Consider the following 25,518-nt stretch of genomic DNA (forward strand, 5'->3'; position numbering starts at 1 on the left):
TTTCTCTTCCCCCCCCCCCCCCCACCGCCCCCCAAGTGCATTTTCATTTTTCATCTTGTTGCCACGTGCGTCTCGCGTCCTACGTAAGAGAAGCCCAACCCTCCAACCTTGTCGATGAACATTCTAAACACACGCTATCAGATGCTCCTCTTGTTTCAGTGCCTAAGAAAAAACTGAAAGGTAACTACAAACCACGAATGCATCAAAATATAAAAATATATAGATATATGTAGAGTGCGCATATATCATTTGACGTAACTCTTTGTGTTACTTATTGGAGGTATTACGTATTGTGCCAGTAATATGCGTATCTGTCGTATCTATCGTATTCTGCAACTAGAGAGAAAGAGTGGCGCACACAATATGTATACTTGATACGTGTATTATGTGCTGCCGTAATGATGACGCGTGCCCGTCAAAGCATCAAGTATCATTAAACACGCAGAGTTGGCAGCGTCGCGTAGCTAGATACTTGGTTTACTGTAATTGATTGCTGAGCGTGGAAAGCCGATGGACCTACGAGTATCCGACCATCCCACCATCCGACCATCCAACCATCCGACCATCCACACTTGTCGTGACGTACAATGATGCACGATCGTCAGCAGAGACATTTAAATGACATCAGAGAGAACGAGAGAGAGAGAGAGAGAGAGAGAGAGAGAGAGAGAGAGAGAGAGAGAGAGAGAGACGGTAGAGCGATAATAATTTTGAAAATAACAAGAAAACAGTATATCACGCGATGCGTTCATTATCATCTATATATATTACACATTTTGGTACAGTCATTGAAGCTCGTACGGATTCCATTGGTTTGCCGAATTAATTTGACTGATCTATGTATTTGCGTATAAATTTGAAACATGGCGAGACTGCAGCAAGACATTTCCACTTATACTAATTTTCATTTGATTCCTAGGTATCTTGTTGCTTCTGTTGGCTGCTGTGACTATATATATATATATATATTTCTTTAAGACGCGGGATTCCCGGCTCTGTGCTCGCTTTGCCCAGTTTGCCTATTTGGACTGGTTCGTCATTAACCGAGCATCCCGCGTCTCTTGTATCTGTCGTTTATTTAGGTATGCCCGATGGCGATGGAGCGCTGATTATTCTATGTATCTTAGTTGAAAGCCACTATCTATTAGCTAGCACAGCCAGTTCTCAAGTAGTACCTTTGGTTTTTCATCAGTTTCATTTTATAAAGTAGAGGCATATATTATTATTATTATTATTATTATTACTCTTACTACTAGACAGTTATATACAGTATATATTTATACATACATATCTCCCGTAAAACCTCCCCCTCTGAATACCCTGACCACTTTGAAGAACCCAGGACCTCATAGATCATAGATCATAGATCTTGCGAGAGTTGAAGTGCCTCGAAAACTATTGGCGCGGCCTTTTTTACAACGTAACGCACATAGTAATACGATTTGCTAGTCCATATAGTGTGATACCCGCTTGTAGAGAGTTCCATAAAATAAATATCATATACATATATACATATGTATATAGTATACCCATAGAATAGACTCGTATTGTCTGAAGAAAAAAGTACTAGGAGGAATCGTTGGAACACTTTGAAAACCTGTCAGTCACTTTGCTGGGCTTTTTCAAAAGAGGCCGCATTCGATTAATCGAAATTTCAATAAAGTGCTTGTGAAAATTGATTTTTAACGTTGAGAAAGATAAAAATTTGCATTTTTGCGGATCGACGACGTGCGACTCTATCGTGATCCTGCGATTTATCTTAATGATCGGGAAAACGAGTATCCGATGATTGGCAAACGATTCCTTCGTTGCGCAAGGTCAGTCCCCGTCCTCGCGTTGACTGAAAGCGCTGCGTGTTCTTTCTAGGGTTCTCGAGAGCTTCCTACCTCAAGACCAAAGTGAAGAACAAGGGTGCCTGCCAGCAGTTCTGGCGTGCCGAGAAGAGATTTAGGTTCTGGATACGTCACACGGTGAAGACCCAGTGGTTCTACTGGTTCGTCATCGTTCTTGTGTTCTTCAACACCATCTGCGTAGCGGTCGAGCATTACAACCAGCCAAAGTGGCTCACCGCGTTTCTCTGTGAGTATAGGGACCCTTTGAATACTTTGTTGCACCGATGGGAGCTGCCACTCTCGTTGACATTAATTTCTTTATACGTTTTACAGATTACGCAGAGTTCGTGTTCCTGGGACTCTTCATGATGGAGATGTTCATTAAGATGTACGCCCTCGGGCCACGCATCTACTTCGAGTCGAGCTTCAATAGGTTCGACTGCGTCGTCATTTCCGGCTCGATCTTCGAGGTGATCTGGTCGGAAGTAAAGTCCGGCTCGTTCGGTCTCTCCGTCCTACGTGCCCTTCGCCTCCTCAGGATATTCAAAGTTACCAAATATTGGTCCAGCTTGAGGAACCTCGTAATCTCCCTGCTGAACTCAATGCGCAGCATCATCTCCCTTCTATTCCTGCTCTTCCTCTTCATCCTCATATTCGCCCTACTCGGTATGCAGCTTTTCGGTGGTCAGTTCAACTTTCCCGATGGCACGCCTCCCACCAACTTCAACACTTTTCCCATCGCGTTGCTCACTGTCTTCCAAGTAAGTACTTCTTCCCACTTTGCCAATTGCCAATTGCCAATTACTTTCTTGATCAGAGTCGTCTTTGGAAGCTGGCTTAGGATCCTTTGAGATTTACATTCCGAATGGAAAGAGAGTCGCGTTGCTTGGCCTTTCCTGATGAGCTAATAAATATTCCCGATCAATGAGACGTTCTTGCACTCGAAGCTACTACTACTACTACTACTACTACTACTATTACTACTACTGTACTACTAGTGAGACTGGGAGGCTAATGCGTAATGTTGTTTGGTTCAATAGATTCTGACCGGTGAAGACTGGAACGAGGTGATGTACCAGGGCATCGAATCTCAGGGTGGCCACAAGAAGGGCATGGTTTATTCGCTCTACTTTATAGTCTTAGTACTCTTCGGGAATTACACGCTGCTGAACGTCTTCTTGGCTATCGCCGTCGACAATCTGGCCAATGCTCAGGAGCTGACCGCCGCCGAGGAGGAACAGGAGGAGGAGGACAAGGACCGACAGATGCAGGAACTCGAGAAGGAAATGGGAGCTCTGCAGATGTCCAGTGACGGTAGTCCTCCAAAGGTCGAAATATGCCCGCCAAGTCCAACACAAAATTTGTAAGTGGCAACGATACTCCCGTTATCTAGGCGACATAAGAGACGAGGAGGGGAGGTGTGCATCGTCATGTGGAAAAATCTCCGTCGTTTTACAGTAAAGGTGGAAAGGGCGGCAAGCAGGCGTCCGAAGAGAAGAAGCAGGACGACGACGAAGACACGGGACCAAAACCAATGCTGCCATACTCCTCCATGTTTATACTGTCCCCCACGAATCCGTAAGTCTTTTCTTGCTGTCTCTTCTGTTTGCCCGTATGGAGGGGGCTCTGTCAAGCAACAGAGTATCCTAGAAACGGATAATAAGTAAATCAAATAAATTTGCAGCATAAGGAGAGGCGCTCATTGGGTCGTAAATCTGAGGTACTTTGACTTTTTCATCATGGTGGTGATCTCGTTGTCGAGTATCGCACTGGCCGCGGAGGATCCGGTCGACGAGTACTCAAAAAGGAACACGGTCCTGAATTACTTCGACTATGCCTTCACCGGGGTCTTCACCGTCGAAATGATCCTGAAGATCATCGATCTGGGCATAATACTTCATCCGGGCTCGTACCTGCGCGAGTTCTGGAACATTATGGACGCCGTGGTGGTAATTTGCGCCGCCGTGTCATTCGCCTTCGATATGACAGGCAGTTCCGCAGGACAGAATCTCTCGACGATCAAGTCTTTGAGAGTGTTGAGGGTCCTAAGGCCCCTCAAGACTATTAAACGAGTACCAAAGCTCAAGGCAGTGTTCGACTGTGTCGTGAACAGTTTGAAAAACGTCATAAACATCCTCATAGTGTACATATTATTCCAATTCATTTTCGCTGTGATAGCGGTTCAACTCTTCAACGGGAAGTTCTTCTTCTGCACCGACGAGAGCAAGTACACGTCCGACGAGTGTCAGTGAGTAGACATCTTGTATTCTGATACCGCGGATGACCAGACCAGGTCTCCACCTTTCGATGGGGACGTGGCGGTAAATAATCGCGGTTGCTCATCGTGCTCACCGGAACCACATATTCCGGCAGGTTACAATACTTACTAACGACGTAACCTCTTGTTGTTTCTCTAGGGGTCAATATTTCGTATTCGAGGACGGCGCACTGTTGCCCACGCAGAAGAAACGGGAATGGCAGTCGCAATCCTTTCATTACGACAACGTGATGGCAGCGATGCTCACGCTGTTCGCTGTGCAGACTGGCGAGGGATGGCCGCAAGTTCTACAAAACTCGATGGCGGCCACTTATGAGGATAAGGGTCCCATACGAAATTTTCGTATCGAAATGTCGATATTCTACATAGTCTACTTCGTCGTCTTTCCCTTCTTCTTCGTGAACATCTTCGTGGCCTTGATCATCATCACTTTCCAGGAGCAGGGCGAGGCGGAGCTGCAAGATGGCGAAATCGACAAGAACCAGGTAACGCTATAGATATCTTCGATCCTCGATCCTTCGTCAGCTTTCATTCGCTTATCTCGCTTTACATTTTTTACCTTGCTGTTTCTAATGTATTTATGTTTACAGAAATCGTGTATAGACTTTACAATACAAGCCAGACCTTTAGAGAGGTATATGCCCAACAAAAGAAACAGCGTCAAATACAAGATCTGGAGGATAGTAGTATCAACGCCATTCGAGTACTTCATCATGATCCTCATCGTTCTTAATACACTTCTGCTCATGATGAAGGTAAGCTTCCATTACACGATACTGAAACCTACTCAAGATCGATCAATTATTAATAATTGTGCAGAAAGATTTGTTTCTTTTATCGCTTAACGATTCACCTCGGTCACGTTAATTCCTCTCTTCTACGATCCGCAAACTGTCAAAGAGAGATTTCAAGGAGAATCAACACTGCGGAGTTCTTTAGGCGCTTTCAATTTATTTTTATTTTTCCTCTTTTTTCCTTTTTTTTTTCCTTTTTTTTTCTCGTTGATGTTTCCCTTTTCCCATTCCCATACGACATATGTCTGGGTTTTTTCTCTCCACCCCCCGCCCTGCCCCCCTCAATTCAATCTAGCCCCTATCAGTCGATACGTGCTCTTTATGCATCATTTTCTATATTCTTTCAGTTTAATTCTTCTTTCTCTTTTCCTCTCCCTTAATTCCTCTCTACGTCTTCTCAGACCCCTTCACACGGTCTACAACTCTTTTTGGCAATTTTAACCAATCGACAAGCAGCTTTGCCTAGCAACGTGAAATTGTGAAAGAGAAGAAGCCAATAGCGATTATCGATGCAATATGCCGTTAAGCGTTTGTCTATGGACAATCCAGTCCTACGAGAATTTCGTTGCATTTTGCCTGCCAAATTATGTGTTTCCTTGTGTAATTGTCATTCGTCTCTATTTTCGTCGATACACACATAACTATTTTTAATATTATAGACACTCACTGTATACCATATGTAACCTATATGTGTATAACTGTATATTTATTAACTTCTCTCTATTCATAGCCACCTCTTCAATTTTATCAAGACGTCAATTTTCATGTTTAAACATAGTTGTAAATTTTGAAACAAAAGCACGACACGACAAAAAGATCCTCTTACGATGTGTGATCGAACGTCCACTTAATTGTCCGTAATTGGGCAGTCCCTCATCTCCCACACGTCATTCCGATTATACACTTGAGATTCCTTCCTTCATTCTTTCATACGGTGTCTATGTGGTTGTGAATTTGGTTGTCTTGAAAAAAATGTAGAGGAGAAGAAAGAGAAGGAAGAATTAATCTTCTTTGAGCTTTTAGCAAGTTTGTTTGATATTCTCCAACTTTCACGTTTCTCTTTCACATTGCGTCTCTAACTGCCCTTTTCTCCCTCCTCCCTCCCCTTTCCCTCCCCTCTCTCTCTCTCTCTCTCTCTCTCTCTCTGGCATTTTATTTCTCAATCGTCTCTCTCGATAAGAGGTTGCATGGCGAGCATCGTGTCCTCGCTTGATCGTAGCTCTCTTTTCAAAGCAGGGATTAACCTCTTGGATCGTACCTGTGAATCCCACGACACTGTGATTAGGACTTTTAGATGAGAAATCCATAATGTTCCTGGCTGGGAATAATGCACAGGGCGCGTTTCCATAAAAAAAAAAAAAAGCAACGGGACGACGCGTGACACAATAGAATTACTCGGCTTTCGCGATCTTTTGCTCGGACCTTTTTACAAGGCACTATAGTTCCTTACAGCGTTGGCAAAGCTGGCAAAGCTGGCAAAGGATCGAGAGTCAAAGTGCAATATAATTGAGAATGTCCTTGGATCCCTATAGTCTCGCTGTGCAGTATTCCTATCGACTCAGTTTCCATCGCAGACCGAATCGGCAAATTGGACGCCGATCGGCCGTCCAATATAGCTTCACACGAAACTCTCAAAAACACCTCACGTGATTTCTCTCATTGTCTCTTGTTTTCCTTGCCCAACCTTTGCACATGTGCGTCCCACACATGAGTCCTATATTTCCTTGACGTAATGAGTTCTCTGTTTTGTCGAACGTTGCCTGAATGCGCAGTTACCTCCAACTCACTGACGTTCTCTTGCTCGCGCACTGCACTGACATTTCAATGAGAATCGAGAGCGAATCGAGAGCGAATCGAGAGACGCGACTAGCCGAGACCGACTGATTTCGAGCGCTGATTTTGCACAAATTCTTCAACGTGGAGACATCGAATGTCGACTTTGACTTTATCATGCGCCGTCACGTAAAGACGTAAAAGGCAAAGACGTAAGGGGAATCCCTTAGTACGGCAGCTACGCGACTCCCCAACGGGCTTCGGCAGCAGCAGGAACTCTCGATCGCTCTCTCGCGTCTCTAAAAAATTACGTGTCGCATGCTGGCTGAAATGATGAGATTATTCGAGCAACACTTTGATTGTATGTACGAAAGCAGTGTTGTTTTGCACGGCGGGTTCCTTCGAGACGGCTACACCGTGTTGTCACCGTCGAAAGGGAAATATCGACCAAGAGAAAAAGAAGAATCGAAAGATCCATTGACACGTTCCTCGTGTGTCCGTGATCCCTCCTCACGCCCCTCCTCACACTCCCCTATTCGATCCCTTTCGAATTCAATCGAATGAATTTTTCGTTTCTTATAGTTTGAGCCGTGTTCTGTATTTGTGCATTCTCGAGAGAGAGCTTTTATCTTATTTTCATTCTGTTTCTTTTACCTTTTAATCTGTTTATTGTTTCACGATGATGCTACTTTTCTTTCTTACAATTACGGAGAAATTGACGCGCGACTGTAATATCAAGCAAGAGATACGTCTGAGCGTCTCCTTCGTTCGTTTCTCAAAAAGTGAGAAAGCACATGATTTCTCCGTCATTGTCTAAACAAAAAAAGGCCACTGTCGCTAACAACCACTTTGCTGTCCATCGTTAATTCGTTATCCTATTTATCGTACTCCACGTTTCTCTCTGAATCCACGTTAATACCGGCCCTATTAATATTGCATAGTACAAAACACGATATGATACCCACTTACTTTGGTGCCAAGTCTTTTGCAATTTTGCAATTTTGCAATTTTGCAATTTTGCAACACCATATAGCCTCTCTGCATATCAATATACGTATATAGTATACATTATGTAGCCCAATGACAAACTCACTCTCTCTCTCTCTCTCTCTCTCTCTCTCTCTCTCTCTCTCTCTCTATCTCTCTCTCTCTCTATCTCTTGTCACTAATTTATATAATTGCCATACTCATAGAAAATATATCTTTGAATCGTCTGCAATCATGAAATATCAGCAATCGTGTCGCCAGTGTCAAAGTTTAAAGATGAAAGAGACATTTTTATCATATTTAAAAGCTTGAATATCGATAAAGGGTTTTCGGGAAGAAAATTGTAGGAGATGAAATGAAAAAGTTTAATCTGAATTGAATGTTTATTCTTGAATCTTAAAAAAATGTGAATTGTAAATTCTTGTGCTTTCACTTTGTACGTCTAACTGCTGTCAATTAAGCGGTCGACATATGGTAGTCCCCTGTTGTCACTTCTGTCTCTCTCTCTCTCTCTCTCTCTCTCTCTCTCTCTCTCTCTCTTTCTTTTTCTGTATAATTCTCCTTAGAGGCAATCCGGCCTAGAAGGGAGGGATCATTATTGTTATCTCTGGCATTCTCTCCGTCTCTCTCTGTCTCTCTCTGTCTCTCTGTTTCTGTGGGCCGTGTGTTTGTCAGTGTGTGCATTGCAGTACCACCGGCAGAGCGAGCTGCACAAGAATATACTGAAGTACATGAACATATGCTTCACCGGGATGTTCACCATCGAGTGCACTCTGAAGATCGCCGCTTTTGGCTTCAGGGTAAGCTCCCCAAAAAAGGTCCCCAACGTCCTTACCCTGCGGCGGCGCCATGCGAGCCCCCAGGATGCTCCCGACTAACGTTCCCGTGGCATCTCCTGGCATCTCCTGGCATCTCCTGGCATCTCCTGGGAGGTCCTGTGCGCCCTGTGCGCCTTCTGCACTTTCGACTCTTGCAATTTCTCAGTCTTGTTTCCGTTGCTCGCGAAACAGGAGACGCCACGGAATGCGATTTCTTGAAGACTGGTAAGTCTCGCTTATTAGTGAACGTCTAGAGCGTTTTCCTAAAGAAAAACGATTCATCATCAGTTCATCACGATGGATCCTAATTGCGGATACATAACGTACACATAGAGAAATTAAAGCTAAATGAAAATCCGATAATGTGCTGCGCCATCGATACGTTACTTCGAATACCGTGCACTTTCCTAGAATGAGCTGCTCTGTGTTCTATTTATTTTTTTCTTACTTTCTTTTCCTCTTTCTCTCGTCAAATCCGCGTTGATCTTTCTTCTCCTTCCTCCTCCTCCTCCCCCCGTTCTTGCTCGGTATTCGAAGGTAATTAGGACACTCGTCCCCACACGTACGCAACAAGCATACACGCACACACACGCAAAAACACGCGTCACACGCGTCACACGGAAGACACACGGAGTCACATGGACATAGAATTATCGACGCTCTGCCAAAGCTCGAGCGAAGCTTTGCGCTTCCTTTGGCTCTTTTCCTTTCCAAAGGAGGAAGGAGGAGGACGGCTTCTCTGCTGCAATACACATTCCTTTGTTTCTCCTCTCCCTTCGTCTTTCGTGCTGTCCCACTGACTTATGGATCCTCCTTGGGTTTCATATTCGTTTTACGTAGAAAGATCCGAAGCTACAAACTGAACGATCCACGACGCCTCCACGTTCCTGCATGTTTCGTCTCTCTCTCTCTCTACATACGTCTGCATGCAAAACGGACCTGCATGTCACGTGTCTCGATCCTTGCATGCTGATATCACAAGTGGCTGCGTATATATTGGGCTGATCCAGTAAGATGATGATTAATTATTATGAGAATGATAGAGGTGATATGAGACCCGATGACACCGATGATAATGATTAATGAATTTTTTAAATTCTTATCTTACGTCCCGCATGCACCTTACCTTGTTGAATGAATATTGCGTCTCGTACCTCGTGAACGAAATCACGTTAGGGTGTAAAAATGAAAAGAATAGAAAGAAAAAAAAGAAGAAAGAAACTCCGATTGTACCATATGAAGATTGGTTAGACTTGCTAGATAGGCCAAGAATGCAAATGGCAATTTTCCCTCAAAGACGCGCGATTATGTTGAGATAAAAAAAATATTCCCCAGGAATGACGTATCTTTATATTTTGGTAAACTATTATCCCGAGTACAAAACCCTGCCATCTGAGAATGCTGTTTCGTACCTTGGACCTGTTTCACCCTGACCACCCTGACCACCCTGACCACCCTGACCACCCTCTGACCCCTGACCCCTCCACAGCCCCTAGTGGAATGGCTTGCCTGCCCTCTCCGCGTCCCCGTCGCGTGCCGTCCATCCGCGAATGTACATTCCGAGCAGGAAGCAGGAGGAAGCTGTGCGCGCCGATCGGAATGTGGATTCCAGGATGGACGCACCGCGAGGACCGGAAATCCTCGTGACCGACGCCACGAGGATCTATTAGCTTCTATTAGGAGATCTCCGAGCCTACCGTTGTCACGTGCGAATGTGCGATAATCGAGAAGCATTGTCCTTTTCCCTCTGTTCTTGTCGTTTCTCATGTGACTAAATAAGTAAATGAAGAAAATTGATGCATTATCTATCAGATACGTGACAATAGTTACCGGGCTGCCAAGAGTCCTCGAGTTAGCGATCGGTGTTACGTCTGTGTGTTGGGTGTGTTTTGTAGTATCACGAAGCGCCGCCAGTTCTAGTGGACAGCTTGGGCGCCATGAACTTGATCTTCACCCTACTTTTCTTCGTTGAGTGCATCCTTAAACTCATCGCCTTCGGATGCAAGGTACAGCCAAGCTTTTACTCTCACCTCTTTTACACCTACTCGCTACTAACTTTCATTTGTCCGTCGCGAAGAGCCGGAAGCGGCGAACGATGCGCGCGCAGCTGCCGCTTCCGCTTCCGCTGGCCAAGGAAATGCCGGAGCGAGCGAAGCTCGGACAGCCGCGGGTCCAGTCTTTTCTCATAAATGATACAATGTTTTCTTGCCGCCGTCAACCGTTCCGTTTCTCTGTTTTACAGCCAAGAGTCGACGTACTATACAAAAAAAAAAATTATAGGAAAATGATACTTTAGTTTGCTTCGATTAAAGTCTAATTACCTGATGACAAAGTGGACGCAGAGTTGGATCCTCGCTGTCAGTTTGCTTTCGTTCATTTGACATACAGCTACACGTTGTCTTTCTCTGCGCGTACTAAGATTCTAGTTACTTTTTCTTTGTAAATGATCTACCGTATAACGAGTAATCGACAAACCTCGGCTAGATCCGCGAATTACGATTCTTCTAAATGCTTGCTGTGAACGACCGGCATGCTCTCCCGTAGATCTTTAGAAAGATCCCGTCACCGATCGACTTGACTTTCGTTACACGCAGAAACGCAAAAACGCAGAAACGCAAAAACACTTTGACACCTACACACATAGATATACACACTTACTAACAGAGACACGCTCGCGCGCGCGCGCGCGCGCGCACCGAAGCACCTTACACGCATTGCGTAATAACACCGGCCATGCTTTCAAAATTAACTTTTTATTACAAGATAGTAGACGGCATACTAATTATTTCGTACATGCGCTCTCTCTCTCTCTCTCTCTCTCTCTCTCTCTCTCTCTCTCTCTCTCTCTCTCTCTCTCTCACTCTCTCACTCTCACTCTCTTTCTCTCTTTTGGACATTGCTGAATTTGAAATGCATTACATTTGCGACACCTGATATAAGCAGATAGTATATCGTTTGGATGACAATGAAAGAGTTAAAGTCGCGTCGAGTGTTTAATTGCAGATTTCTGCTTTTCCCAGCAGCGTCCAAGAAAGATAGAAAAATAAGAATGTTAAATGAAGACTTTCTAACGTTTCATTTGTTTGGGCAGAACTTCTTCAAGGATCCCTGGAACATCTTCGACTTCATCACGGTCATCGGTAGCATCGTGGACGCTCTGGTCATTGAATTCGGGGTACGTAGAGCTTCATTTTTTATTCTAACAATACAACAGTTAAATATTCTACAAATTCAGGCATAATTAGATATCTTGAATTATTAAAGTTCCTCTAAACTAAAAGTTGCTCGGATCGTGGGCCAAGGGCTCATAATTATGAAAAAGTAGCGGCAATGTATTTTCTTGTGAACGAACGAGAGCTGGTTCGGATGAACTTTATTAATTGTTAAAAAAATGACAAATAATCACAATGATTTACCTAGAGTGTGTTCCGAAATTTACTGAAAATACTAGGAAATTAGTTGCATCCCTCTGAGATGGGTAGATGGGTAGATGGGTAGATGGTTAGATGAGTAAGGACACAGGCTCTGGTCTCGATACTGGCAGTAACTTTCAGAACATAGCTCCGGAAGAAATTACTAATATTTTGTCCTTAAAAGAAATAATGATAATCTACACTAACGTCACTTCACTCACATCATAGCAAAGGTTCGCGCCTCCAGGTTCATCGGAAGAGCAGGTACATACATACACATTAATGTACGAGTACAGTAAATTTGTAATAATGTCAACGGTCGATCGTAAATCGTAAATCGTAAATCGTAAATCGCAAATCGCAAATCGCAACGCTTGCGCGTCTCGTCGCGCCGCTAGCTGCTCGCTTTATTCGGAAATTTAACAAATTCCTCAAGATAGAATATCCAAGCGCCGCAGTTGCACTATTTTCGACTTTTCTCTTCCCTTAGTCTGACTTGCGAACTTTGACGGAAGTTCCCAAGTCCCTCGCCTTCGGCTCGACTGATCGTTCTTGGTCGATCACTTTCATTCGGATCGCTTTCCTGGCTTCCTTTGACTAATCTGCCGCTAGTCGTAGGTTCTTATGTAAATCCCTCCTCTAATTCTATCGAATACGTTGCCTCCTGTTGGATTTCTCAGTGGGTCAATTATTTATCTTTTCAATGAATCCGGGAAAACAGTAGCCTTTGACCTGAGTCAGTTGGTGTGGACTGTCTTCGTCACTTGCAGTACCTACGATCCTCCTTGTCCGATACAGTAGGAGCCTACAAAGTACACTTGATTTTACTATTCCTCTTAATCAAAGGGGATAGTAAAAGGAACGTCGAGAAAAGAGAAAACTTCCTACTCTGTGACAGTTGTTGTCGCAGCTACGAAACGTTAACTTGAATTAGTTGAACCAACGTTCAGCTTATCAAGCATATTTCCACACTTTCACACTTTCACACTTTCACACTTTCTCACAAGACTGTCACGTCTGTCCCCTCCGTATTGAAACAATCGTCACGTCACTTTGTCCCATTTGTGCATATCGCAGTGACATTCACAGGAACACACATGCCCTCTTTCCATTCAAATAATTCAGCGCCGACCAAATACTGCCAGTTTTCCAGTTTTCCAGTTTTCCAGTTTTCCAGTTTTCTAGTTTCCCAATATACGTGTACTCGGTATGGGTCCTATAGTTAATTTTGATAGCTTCGCACACGCAACCCTGCAGAGCTCGTAGCGATTTTCGAAAATTGCCCGAGGGAATTTTGGGAACTCGCAAGGGACGAAGCGTTGCTTGGGTGAAGTCCAAAATTTCACCAAAGGAAACAAACTCAACTGCCTCTTTCGTTAAGTGCAATTTTCTTTGCCCTTTGCAGGAGAACTTCATCAATGTCGGATTTCTCAGGCTATTTCGTGCCGCCCGGCTAATTAAACTTCTACGGCAGGGTTACACTATACGAATTTTACTTTGGACCTTCGTGCAGTCTTTCAAGGTAAAACCATCATTCGAGACTCTCGAAAACACTATAACGAAAACACTTTGTCTTGTCGTTCAATGATCATCGTTTAACTCTGAACCTCTTGTCAATTTTCAGGCCCTGCCCTACGTGTGTCTACTCATCGCCATGCTTTTCTTCATATACGCCATTATTGGAATGCAGGTACGCATTGATTATCTTCACCTTCGAGAGATTATCGAGAAAATTCGAGATTTCAAACGTATTCGCGGTACACGAAGCAGTTCTCTCGCAAGTGCGAAATCGTCGCCACGTTTAGTCGAATTTATTCGAATTTATTGGAATTTATTCGAATTTATTCGACACTATTCGACATTAGAAATTGAAGCACGGAGTCATTAGACACGCTCGTAGAATCAGGTAAAATTAAATAATTTCCCTCCTAATTTTATTCGGCATCGCGTCCTTCATCTACTTACCTTACCTTCGGTATGTTTGCCCTTAGAGGCTGAGACAATCCTACGAGCTTGACTAATTCTCAAGCAGTCACGTTTAACTTTGATTTTTATTTTTCTAAAAGAAAAACCTCCTTGAATGTCGCGCAAAGTGCACCATCTAATTAACGAATTACTGGGAGAAAAAAAAAGTCACGGCAAAAGTATAGTAGCAGGAATATCGAAAGGTTGATGACGAAAGAATCCCGTCGGGAATGAATATCTTGGAGAATGGCAGCGGAGGCTAACCTTGAAAATAAATTCTTTCGGACACAATCCCGTATGATAGATAACAATTATAAATACACGACACACGTGGATAATGACTGTGGCCTGTAGTAGGACCAATTGGGCTATTGGGCTATTGAGCCACTCAACTACTCAACTCCTCAACTACTCAACTACTCAACTACTCAACTACTCAACTATTGAGCTATTCATTCTCGAGTAACGAGACTCTCGTTTCTTACCCACCCATCTAGTCTTGAAAAGGCAAAATTCTACATGAAAGTCTAATGAATGAACTTAGGGAGCTGTTAAAAATAAAAAGTACGTGCAATCGTGCAATTGTGCATAGGTAGGCAAGCCAAAGACACGTGGCGTGCGAGTCCCCAGAGGTCTCTAGTGATCATAAACATTTGACATTTAAGGTCTTTGGAAATTTGATGAACGTGCCGGGCACGGATATCGATGATCACAACAACTTTCAGTCCTTCTTCGGCGGTCTTATGTTGCTCTTTCGGTGAGTCGAGCAGCCAAGTCCTGTGCGTGATGACTTGATGAGATATAATGCTGACATGAGACACGAGACATGAGACACGAGACAGGAGACGAGCTGAGAATGCGAGGAGCGAGTGAGTGAGCGAATGAGTGTGAAATTCAATTGTCCGATTGAAGTACAAATAGAAGAGCAAAAAGAGCGAGAAAGAGAATTACGTAAATACAGAGACAATAGGTTGGCCTAATTGTAAGAAGCACACAGTATGAAACGGTAGAGGCATTGAAGAGCCGAACGCATGAATGCCCGAGAGAAAAGTAAGCTGCTCGACCTACTCTTTTAACGTACTTTACTCCTAATTCTTGTTTCGCCGCAATTTAAAATGTTCCTGCTTGATGCGCATAGAAAGCGCGTTTATCATACCATAAGTACACGGTGCTCCCGAAAAATCGGGACTTTCAATGTCCACTGGGTATCTTATCTGCTAAAGGGGTGGGACAAAGGTCCATACGGCCTGAACGAACTGTTGTAGCTCGAGGTGGATGGAAGTTTGTTTTTTTCGAGGACACCGTGTATCGATCGGACTTACGAGCCGACCACGTAGAAATCATACATCTAGCAGTAATAAGTGTGTATCGCTAGAATCTAGTGAAAGTAAGTCAAGGAGTCTCGTATGAACGTCTACGGTACAATGTATATATATATGTGTATATACGTATATCATATATATACCTCAGTATATGAGAGATAGAAGGTAAAAGGTAAACGGTAAAAGAGAGTCGCTGAGGTAGAGATGGAGATGAAGATGGACGAGGCGAGAGAGAGAGAGAGAGAGAGAGAGAGAGAGAGAGAGAGAGAGAGAGAGAGAGGGAGCGAGAGGTCCTTTGAAGAAGGAATATTCTATTACACAGCCCTTTGCAAAGCTTCCTCCTTTAAGAGGTTTCGTTAGCCAACTAATGAATACTTGCGTGCCTTCTTCTCCAACATATATACATATACATACTTAGATATACTAGAGTAGGTATGTACGACTTACATAGCATATCTAATAATTGTTTAGAGCTAGTCGTTGTACTTTTACCATTTAATTTTGCGAGGAGGACTGCGCGCAGGATTTCGTTATCTCTTTTATTTACTGTATCTTCGTTCACTTTCTTTTTTTTTTCGTTTTTTCGTTTTTCTTTTCTTTCTTTCGATTTTATACGTCGTCGGATACATGCGCTCTTGTGCAAGACGAACTGAATTCCCAACTGAACACGTTTACGAGAGATAAATATTTCTTCGGATTAGTCGAATGCAGTAAAAGACAAAAGCAAAAAAGAATAAGAAAAACGATAATCTGTCGAAAGCTTGAAACGTCACAGGCATTCTTTCATCGGTTAAGAATGGATATCGTGACTATTCTAATTGAACCAATCAGTGAGAAAAATTAATGAAGACTTTGAAAATTCAAAAACGACATCTTTAACGCTCTATGGCTTTTTTGGCTGTTTTTTTTTCGGTTAGGTTTTCGGTAACATCGCACTGGAACCCGAGTCCGCGATTACCGGTCACAACAATTTCCAGAGCTTCGTTCAAGGTCTGATGCTGCTCTTCCGGTAAGTATTAATCTCAGACGTATGGAGACTAAAAAAAAAAGACAACACCAAATCACGCAATTAGACACGAAAGACACACGAGTACGTATCTGTACGTGACGTCGGTCGACGTTCCGTTTGAAAGTCTCGTCGACCGACTGATACGAACGCGCATCCTTAATAGGCCTAATGAGAGTCACTTTAACCTAATCGTTAATCGTTGTCTATGATCAATGAAATTTATCAAAATTCCGCTCGGTCTCGATTCTCCTTATTGCTTCTCCGTCTGATGATGTTAGAATTAAAATTTGTCCAAGAATAGTAGACGTCCTGCATTGAAAACGAAAGTCAGGCATTGCACTGAAGTATTTGATAAAAAGACAAACACAAGACTCGAAGGGAAGCACACGAGATGACACAGAGGTCCGTTTTTCTTTGTGAGTAGCCATCAGTTATTGCAAGAGAAAATAAAGAAAAGTCAGAGACTGACTTAGCTTGATTTATTGTATACTTATCAGTTATCAGTATCTACCGCCCAGTAGAACCTACGTTGCGGATAACGCGTTTGACCCTTAGATTGGTAGAATAATGGTAAACGAGGCCCAAAGCTGGAAGCCGCGCTTTTGTTGTTGCACACGTTGTACGAGGGGGATGACCCTTTTGTGGCTCGAAGCTGGAATACCCATTGGCCAGTTCGATCCGAAAGTATAAAGGTTTGAGTTTAAACGTGTTCCGTAGCAGTAATGGCTATTCCAGGCTTCGGGCGGCAGCTCGCTTGACAAATAGATAGCCTTGAGAGGGAGAAGGGTAGAGGAGCTAGAGGAGCTAGAGGAGCTAGACGTGCTAGAGAAAGAGAAGGAAGCTCCTCGTAAAGATACTAATGCTTCTCCGTATTGTTTTTGATCAGGTGCGCGACCGGCGAGGCGTGGCCGAGCATAATGCTGTCGTGCATAAAGGGTCGGCAGTGCGACAGTAAAGTACAAAAACCGGATCAGGACTCCTGCGGCTCGAATCTTGCCTACGCCTACTTCGTATCCTTCATTTTCTTCTGCTCCTTCCTCATGTTGAACTTATTCGTCGCGGTCATCATGGACAACTTCGACTACCTCACCCGCGACTCGTCCATCCTCGGCGCCCATCATCTCGACGAGTTCGTCAGGATATGGGCGGAGTACGATCCCAACGCCACAGGGAAGATCCACTACACGGAGATGTACGACATGCTCAAGAATATGGATCCGCCATTGGGGTTTGGCAACAAGTGCCCCAACAGACTGGCTTACAAGAAACTGATCAGGATGAACATGCCGGTCGACGTCGACGGGAAGGTCAACTTCACGACCACCCTCTTCGCGCTCATCCGCGAGAATCTCAGCATAAAGATGCGAACTGGTTAGTGGGGAGCATCTTTCTCTTTTACTTTTCTTCCTTCCCTCTTTCATAATCATTCGTATCGATCGGTCGGTCACGCGTTACTTTGATTAAACGACTTTTTCCAGCCGAGGAGATGGATCAGGCCGACGAGGAGTTGAGAGATACGGTGAGAAATATTTGGCCGCTTCAGGCGAAGAAGATGCTGGACCTTTTGATACCAAGGAACGAAGGTGAGTCGAGAAGATTGGATCATTTCAAATCGGCTGTTTAATCATAATTATCTTTTACTTATATTTTCTTATTATTCCAGTTTTGAACAAAGACAATTTGACCGTGGGTAAGATATACGCTGGGCTGCTGATCCTCGAAAGTTGGAGAACAACGAGATTCGGTCAGATAGAAGCATCCGGGCCGCCGGTGAGTTTCAATCAGGATCGATCGGTCCTATTATTATTACATACAATGCGATTAATTATTCAGCCAAAATTCAGTTACCCGGGACCGTTGAAATTATTTTTACTTTTTTTTTTTTTACTTAACTTTTTTTTACATCTTTCATTTCGTCGGACGAGATTCCTGCGTACAAACTCTCGCTCCATCGCCGGGTGCTACTTTCCTTCGTTCGAAATAGAAAACGAACGTAGAATCGTTGATTGGGGAAATGGAGAGACGAGACATTCGGTTAACTATTAAGTTCGAATGAATGTTTGTCCTTGGCTTCTTCGTGGTAGGAATTTGATGGCCGATGCCGTGACGAGAATATTTTACGTTAGGCTGATCCAGAGATTCCCATAGTAGACGTTAGTAAAGTCCAGGTTCTGGTTTCTCTAGGGATCGACCAAGTGAACCAAAACAATCGAAACAGTGATTCTGATAGTACTGTTCATAGAAGCGTGTGGCAATAGATTCGTGGAGGAACCGACCTGACTTTCCCACGTTCCCACAATCATTCTGCAATTAGTTTCCTGTGTGGCTGAGTAGTGCTGACAAGTTTCAAGAGTACATACGTACCTGATATTATAACTATGCATACATAGATAAATATACTATATAAGAGAACGCGAATTATTACACGCTCGATTTATGGTCCGACGGACGGGTCGTTTATTTTCAAAATCTTTCCGACAACTCGAAATTACTTTTCGAGAATTCTCGAGCAAGTCTTATCGAACGGGACAAGTTGGCGACCCGATCCTAGGATCACAAATCGAGAACACGATGGTGTAACGATCGTTCGAACGAAATTCGAGGATAGCTCGATTTTTCACTGATTCCATTAAAGGATCTATAGTCCATTCGATGTGTGTAGAAGCAGTTCGATGTGACCCATCCTGGAATTGTTTGACTGATTAATTTATTGATCGATTCGATTTTGGTGCAACCAGTCAGCGTAGATTAATCCAAATCCCTGATATTGATCTATCGAATATTACCGACATACAATATGATCTAGATCGAACCATCCAATAGAAACTCATCGAAGTGGAGCAAGAGTCTATACGATTTTTCAAAATTCATTGTGCTTATTGACAATTAGAGTCTGGCTTCACTTGGATTGCACCGCAAGAACGAGAAATGATTAATTGCCAAAAAGTTTAGCAAGAGCAACGATAGTGACTTTATTGAAATGAGGGATAAATGATTCCTCGTTCTCGAACTTATTAAATATACTAAAGGTTTATCTTGTTAGTAAAATAGGGACGTCAGTCCAGTCCTCGGATGATAAATTGATAACGGATAGAGTGTCCCATCCACCTGTTTGGTAGGAGAAATGCGTTGAGTGTGTTTCGATTAATTTTTAATTTTTCCAATAGAAGCGAACTTCTTAAAGTACGAAGATTCGAGCAAGTTATTTGGCCTACTCGGGATTCCCGAGATTAGAAAACAAATTTGACTTGATGTTGTAGGTGACTTACATTAGGCGATAGTCCAGTTGACTCTATAGATAGTCTTTAATAGATACTTTGAAGGAGATTATTAGTTTATAGTCTTCTATTAGTCTTACCATACTCTATACTTAAACATACTACCCAGACAAGAGGATCTTCACGCAGCTCTCAATCATCTCTTTGTGTGTTTTTTCTTTGTTTTACAGAACGATAACGATCTTATCGATAACGATAATGCCGGGCAAAGTCCTGCAGCCCAGGCGGTAGTACTTACTTCTTTCTCTTACTTCTCTCCTACTTAACACCCTTTTTCATCGTCTCACTTTATGTCTTCCTTCGCTTCTTTATTTGAAAAAATCCTCCGTTTTTAATGACAGAATACAAACCGTATGAAAGAATCATTACCGACGCTGAGCCGGGAGATTCGCATTTTGAAATAATTCCTGATCGACCGTAAGTTCAGCCGGTGATTCCTTCATGCCTTTTCTCGTTCTTTTCACGTTTATCACGATAATCCTCTTCACCATTCACTTTCAGTTTCAAAGCACTCTGGCACGTTATCCCAATGTTGACGGCAGTGGAAACTTTGACCGATCAAAGTGTAGCAGTTGGATTGCTACTTCGTAATATCTACTTCGGATCATCTACCAGAGTACTTGGAACTTTGCAATTCTTTCAACACTATACGCGTTATGCATGCAGTCTGTATTGGGTTTCCTTCTTTTGTACCATATCCTTTACCAAGTAACCTTTGGTTCGGCGTTATGTATATTTTTCACATTCTCACTGGAATCCCGACACTTGCGAGAGCGGCACGGCCACCGTTCTTCTCTCGTGCCTTTTCGCCCAAGCTGCTAGATAGTATTTTCTATTTTACCAAAACTCTAAGCTCTCGAGTTTCCCATTGATATCGACACGTGATATCGTCGATAAACGTTTATCTAGATTCTCGAAGAAACGAATGTTCGCTCATGGAACGAGAACCACTGTGGCCGTGCTTAACGAAAGGATCTCCGTACACACGCACACACACACATCCATTTACCCGCAAAACAGGAGCACATGGACAGCCACAATTTTTTGCAAAATATTTTTAGGCACCCCCACTAGTTCCTTTTAGAGCATTTCAGAGAATCCTCCTCAAATAGATTATTGGATTATTAGTCGCCCAGCTAAAAGAAAACAGTCACCTTCACTGCCCCTCACTCACCCTTCAAAACTGAAAACCAGCTGATTACAGCTAAATCTTTCAATTCTATATATCATGATAATTTTGCTGAATCTTCCGCACAGTAGTATTCCTAGTGATTTCGCGTGAAATTGACATATATATTGTATATATGTAGATATGTATTTAAAAACATGGAAAACGTGCAGTTTTTTAAATTGTAGATTACAATAATTCTGACTATTCTTTAGCTTGGTGCAATGGGCATACTTGAAAGAATAAAATAAAAACGAAGGGAGTCTTTCGCTTAGCCCTCTTACATTAGCCCTCTTCTCTGTTTGTCCGTCTTAATATTTCTTCTTACTGTCGAATCGCCGGAAACTTTAATCTCGGCCATCTTTCAAGCTATTCGCCGCACGCAACGTCACGCGAAGCAAAACACGAAGAGAATAAATAGAAGGAGAAAAAGCAAATGATATATAAAATTGAAACGTTCCGAACTTTAGTTGTCTCGTAAAAAGCAGTTTAATGTAGAACGTGCGTGTCATTGCGTGGAAAATGTTTATATCTCATCTATTATCTGATTATCTGCGCATCGACACGCACGTAATTAGTGAAAAATAGCGAGGCCAAGATAAGTCGTCTTTCGCGTCGACGCATTCAGTAGAAAAGTATAAGCCTGCCTCACCGGAGACGAGTGTTTGCGTCTAACGAGATCCGTCTAACGCGACCCGTTAGCGGGTCGATACGAATGATCGCGGAGGGTCTCGCGTTTTCCTTGTTCCGCTGTCTCTAGTACCGTAGTCGCGTAGTGTAGTAACTGGTACCTTTTGTCTCGCCTTTTGCCTCCAGTACGATTTCATTGCAGTGCCACACCAGACACACCTTATAACGACTTGCATTCTTCTAGAGCACTGTCAACCAATGTGCCAAGCTGCGTACTTATCTAGATGGTAACATTAGCTAGATCTTAGATCTCTTACTTACAATTAGAGAGTTAGTACCTACTTAGTGGCTACTTACTTCCGGTCGAGACTCGAGGTGCATTCGTCGCATTTCGTTCCTCCTTACTTTTAACATTGAAGACGTCAGCTCTCTTTTATCGTTCTCTTTGCTGTCGCCTTGAGGAACTCACAATCGCTCGGCGAATTCTGCCCTGAAATTCCAAAGTCTCTTTCTCCCTCCCTCCCTTCGGGGAGGCCACCCAAATTGGCTCTTCAAAGAGGAACGTCTCCTCGGCACTGAAGTAGCATAACGTGCAGACCACGTGCTCGGTTTGCTTCGATTCGGATCTTACGAGAGGGGGGAAAAGTGGAAATATGAAAATTACCAAGAAAATTGGCACTCGGGAAAATCCATCGTGGAAATGAAAAAAAAAAAGAGGCGAATGTGTCTTTTCATCGTGCGTTCCTCGAGCAGCCATTTCCTTCTTTCGCCATTTCGCAATATTTAATGCTCGCTAATTTAAACTACATATACGTATTTGACTGACTGATACATAACATTAGAATACGTATCGTGTAGCTTAGAGAAGATTTAGAAGATTTAATTGACATAGATGAATCTTTTGCGAATTGCAGTAGTGAAACCAATCTCCGTTTATCTATTTACCAATGTCGCTTGTATCATCTTCTTCTTCTTCCTTTTTGTCTTGAACACCTTAGACCACGTATTTCTTTGATTGTTCTGCTAATGCGCATTTACGAGAATTTACTAAATCTGGAAAGCATTAAAATCCACGAGATAAAAGCACCTTGTGCCACGCTGTCGATCGGTACCATTTTTTGTCACATTTTTCTTGAAGAAAAACGGAAAGGAAAATATGTCGAAAGTAGTAACCGTCCGCGTGGCTGAGTATCGGCTGAATCCGCAAGATTTCTTCGAGCACCCCGGACCTCTGAAGTTGGCCGAGTGACCCGTTGGGATTTTGTAGACGCAGCGAGTACATTAAAAAATGCAATACTAAAAGTCTGCCCCAGTTGAATCGGTAGCACTCCCCAGGCATGCGTTTTACAGATCGTATTTCAAACTGCCCCGTATGACTCTGCTGTGTGCGCGTGCCAGGTACAGTTGAAGAAGAACGCTCTTTTGTCTATTGTCCATTTATTCGTTAATTTCATTAATCGTACTCTTATCAGCTTGCGATTTTAAATACTCGTAATTCCTGTTGCGTATCTCGCTGACTCTTATCTTGTCTCTTAGAATTGGTCGGCATTCACGTAACACGCTACGAGGTATAAGCCAATGGACCGAGTCTTAGTTATCGGGCAGGCAGACCAAGTTGAAACGGCCTGTAGACAGCGGATCACAGCCTGGATCACTTAAGGCGCAGATGCACTTTCGACGATTTACCGAGGATAATTAACGCTCGGTTCCTTGGCGATTCGCCAGTTGATGCATGTTTACTTATTATTGTATTACAACAATATTAATTATCTTTAATGAGTATTGTGTCTCGTTCGTACTTACAATTTCATTACTCCACATTGACACGTGTCTTATAAATAACTCGCTCGCAATACCGACCTAACAAACATATACAGGCTTTCTAGAACGAAACGCTCGCAAAGGTAATCGCGTTTATTCTTATAACGGTAACGTCGTAACTACCAATTCTGCTGCCTTCGTTTGCTTTCGATAATAGCAAGACTTATTGACGAAGAAAAATACAAAGTAATGCCTTTGCGAACTTCTATTGAAACATTAAATCTGTGGTACTGACCTCGCGAGATCGTTCGGAGCTTAAGAAATGTCCAGTTGAAAATTTGGCAGTGTGGCCTCGCGAGATTAGCGCCGGATTAAAGAAATTCATTCGAATAATATATATGTGTATATATATATATATATATATATATATATATTGTATATATATGCATAATTTTATATCTCTCAATAACACTTCTGCACCATACCACCACGACACTTTTTCTGGCATGGTTTTCTCGAGCATCTCTTTTGCTAAATAAAAAGAAACGAATTATGCTAATGTCAAAGGCTCACGGTGTTGGGTATAGCGTGATTCGTACATACCCCGTACGAGACCCAGCACGTTAGAGTAAAGCTCATTTAAGAAAGAAAGAAAAAAAAAAAGAAAAACTTGCATTTCTACAAAAAGAAACTAAGACGCCGCATCCGAACGCGGTGAAAAAGCCTGTATGTGCCTGTGGACGAGGGTTAGTTCTCGCCTTTGGCAAAACTGCGTGCGAATCTGACTTCGGGTTTAAAAAATTGGCACAGCACTCGACCTTCTTCAACTGCCTGTTGGACATGGCCGGAGTGAACCACACAGGTGGGAATAGCCACGGGAACGGGAGCAGGGCGAACAGCCTGGAGCCACCTCCAGGCCCGGCAACTGACACCAAAGGTGGTGATCAGCGCCGGGAGCCGCGCGACGAGGAGGAAGGGGCCCTAGGGGCCCTGGCAGCCGCCGAGCAAAGGCGACAACGTAGCATCAGGTAGGCGACTTAACCTCCCGTCTTGACCGGTCAGTCTGCCCGGTGGAGATGCGCCCTGACATACTACAGCCACGTCTTTGTGCTTGTCTGGATTTCAGGAACAAAAAGGTGAACTGGATGATGTCCCACCAGTACGATAAACTAGGGAGCAGCGGAGAGAGTAGCCAGGGAGTGGGTGGGTCTGGGGTTGTACTCGTAGATAATGGCGAGGAACGCGCCCCTGAGCTAGAGCCATTGCTAGCAGAGCCTTCCCAGGACCACTACCACCACTACCACCACCACCACCACCACCACCACGACCAATACTACGATACCGACAATCATCAATACCACCATCACCACCACCATCTTCATCACCGACCACCCTCGTACTATCAACACCAGAACACCTACGCACCTCGCTCCTCAATCCGTTACCTCAAGGTGTCGACTCGGTCCAAAACTGACAACGAACAATTTCAACAGCAGTTAGAAATTAAACAGTTGCCATTTGTCTCTGGCTTCTTCGAAGCCTCGAGGATCATTTCTTTTTGACTTCGTTTCGATGAATTTTACATTCTTTTTACGTTTTCCTCATTTTCTCTTTCTTTATCTCACTTCGGTTTGTAAAATCGTCGAGCCTACTTTTATCGCAATGTTTATCTCGTGTTCACTAAGCGTGTTTAGGCATTAGAGAGTCACTGGTTTTGTATTATTATAGTTGTCATTAGATCATTGTCGACTCGATAGAAATGATACCTTTAGGAAGCTTATCTTTCAGACACACGTACTAGAGAGATGTTCATACAAAGATGCACACTGTATACACGCTCCCTTAGAGAAGGTAGAATTCAGTGGTTAGATTTCGTGAATGAGCATTTGCCAAATATTTCCAGTTGGCACTTTCCCTGGAAGAGCATTCTTTTTTTTTTTTTTTCGTTTATCTCCTGATTGTCAACATAGAAAACAAGAAACCGTAGTGCAGATTAATTACGTTTGTCGATCGAACTGGTCAAAAACTCCAAAACTCCAATTTGATGTCATGTTTCTCAGTTGTTTTAATTTTTATATTTCCCCAGTCATCAAGATCTCAGCACGATACGTCATTTTGGAGATCGATATATGTTTATATGTACATATAGTTTATTACACCTGATAGTGGAGTTGACACTAGATGATTCTAATATTCGGAAGAGACGAGCAATCGTAGTACCAAGTCCCAAGTGATGAAAGTTCGAATGATAAGAAGAGAGAGAGAGAGAGAGAGAGAGAGAGAGAGAGAAATAAGTTTATTCGATCGGGAGTCAACAGACTCCTTAGACCGGGTAACACAAAATAGCGATATTTACATAGATAATTGATAATAGTAGAGAAACAGGTACGATATAAACAATATAGATACATAATCCTGACAAGTGGTGTAAATAGAATAATAAATAAATAGTAAACAGTATAGATACATAGTGCTGACAGGTAGTATAAG

At 43.1% G+C, this 25,518-nt stretch overlaps 1 protein-coding gene across 6 annotated transcripts in view; it reads left to right on the top strand.

Annotated features, from left to right (window-relative positions):
- LOC107274211 (voltage-dependent calcium channel type A subunit alpha-1) overlaps positions 1 to 25,518 on the top strand; it is an 83,033-nt gene that overhangs the window by 46,013 nt on the left and 11,502 nt on the right. For 2 of the 6 annotated variants that reach the window (XM_025091455.1, XM_025091459.1), the window contains exons 12-30: positions 142 to 180; positions 1,867 to 2,079; positions 2,166 to 2,593; positions 2,873 to 3,195; positions 3,291 to 3,410; positions 3,517 to 4,080; positions 4,250 to 4,595; positions 4,701 to 4,865; positions 8,354 to 8,464; positions 11,574 to 11,657; positions 13,301 to 13,417; positions 13,520 to 13,585; positions 16,100 to 16,191; positions 17,078 to 17,562; positions 17,670 to 17,774; positions 17,855 to 17,961; positions 19,640 to 19,696; positions 23,839 to 24,056; positions 24,155 to 24,479. In XM_025091455.1, coding sequence (XP_024947223.1) covers positions 142 to 180; positions 1,867 to 2,079; positions 2,166 to 2,593; positions 2,873 to 3,195; positions 3,291 to 3,410; positions 3,517 to 4,080; positions 4,250 to 4,595; positions 4,701 to 4,865; positions 8,354 to 8,464; positions 11,574 to 11,657; positions 13,301 to 13,417; positions 13,520 to 13,585; positions 16,100 to 16,191; positions 17,078 to 17,562; positions 17,670 to 17,774; positions 17,855 to 17,961; positions 19,640 to 19,696; positions 23,839 to 24,056; positions 24,155 to 24,479 — 3,965 coding nt within the window. Of the gene's footprint in view, positions 1 to 141; positions 181 to 1,866; positions 2,080 to 2,165; positions 2,594 to 2,872; positions 3,196 to 3,290; positions 3,411 to 3,516; positions 4,081 to 4,249; positions 4,596 to 4,700; positions 4,866 to 8,353; positions 8,465 to 10,377; positions 10,489 to 11,573; positions 11,658 to 13,300; positions 13,418 to 13,519; positions 13,586 to 16,099; positions 16,192 to 17,077; positions 17,563 to 17,669; positions 17,775 to 17,854; positions 17,962 to 19,639; positions 19,697 to 23,838; positions 24,057 to 24,154; positions 24,480 to 25,518 lie in introns of all 6 variants that reach the window. The other 4 variants (XM_025091454.1, XM_025091456.1, XM_025091457.1 and 1 more) reach the window with 4 other exon arrangements.

Source organism: Cephus cinctus, unplaced genomic scaffold (assembly GCF_000341935.2).
Source record: "Cephus cinctus unplaced genomic scaffold, Ccin1 Ccin1_scaffold2529, whole genome shotgun sequence".
Taxonomy (NCBI): domain Eukaryota; kingdom Metazoa; phylum Arthropoda; class Insecta; order Hymenoptera; family Cephidae; genus Cephus; species Cephus cinctus.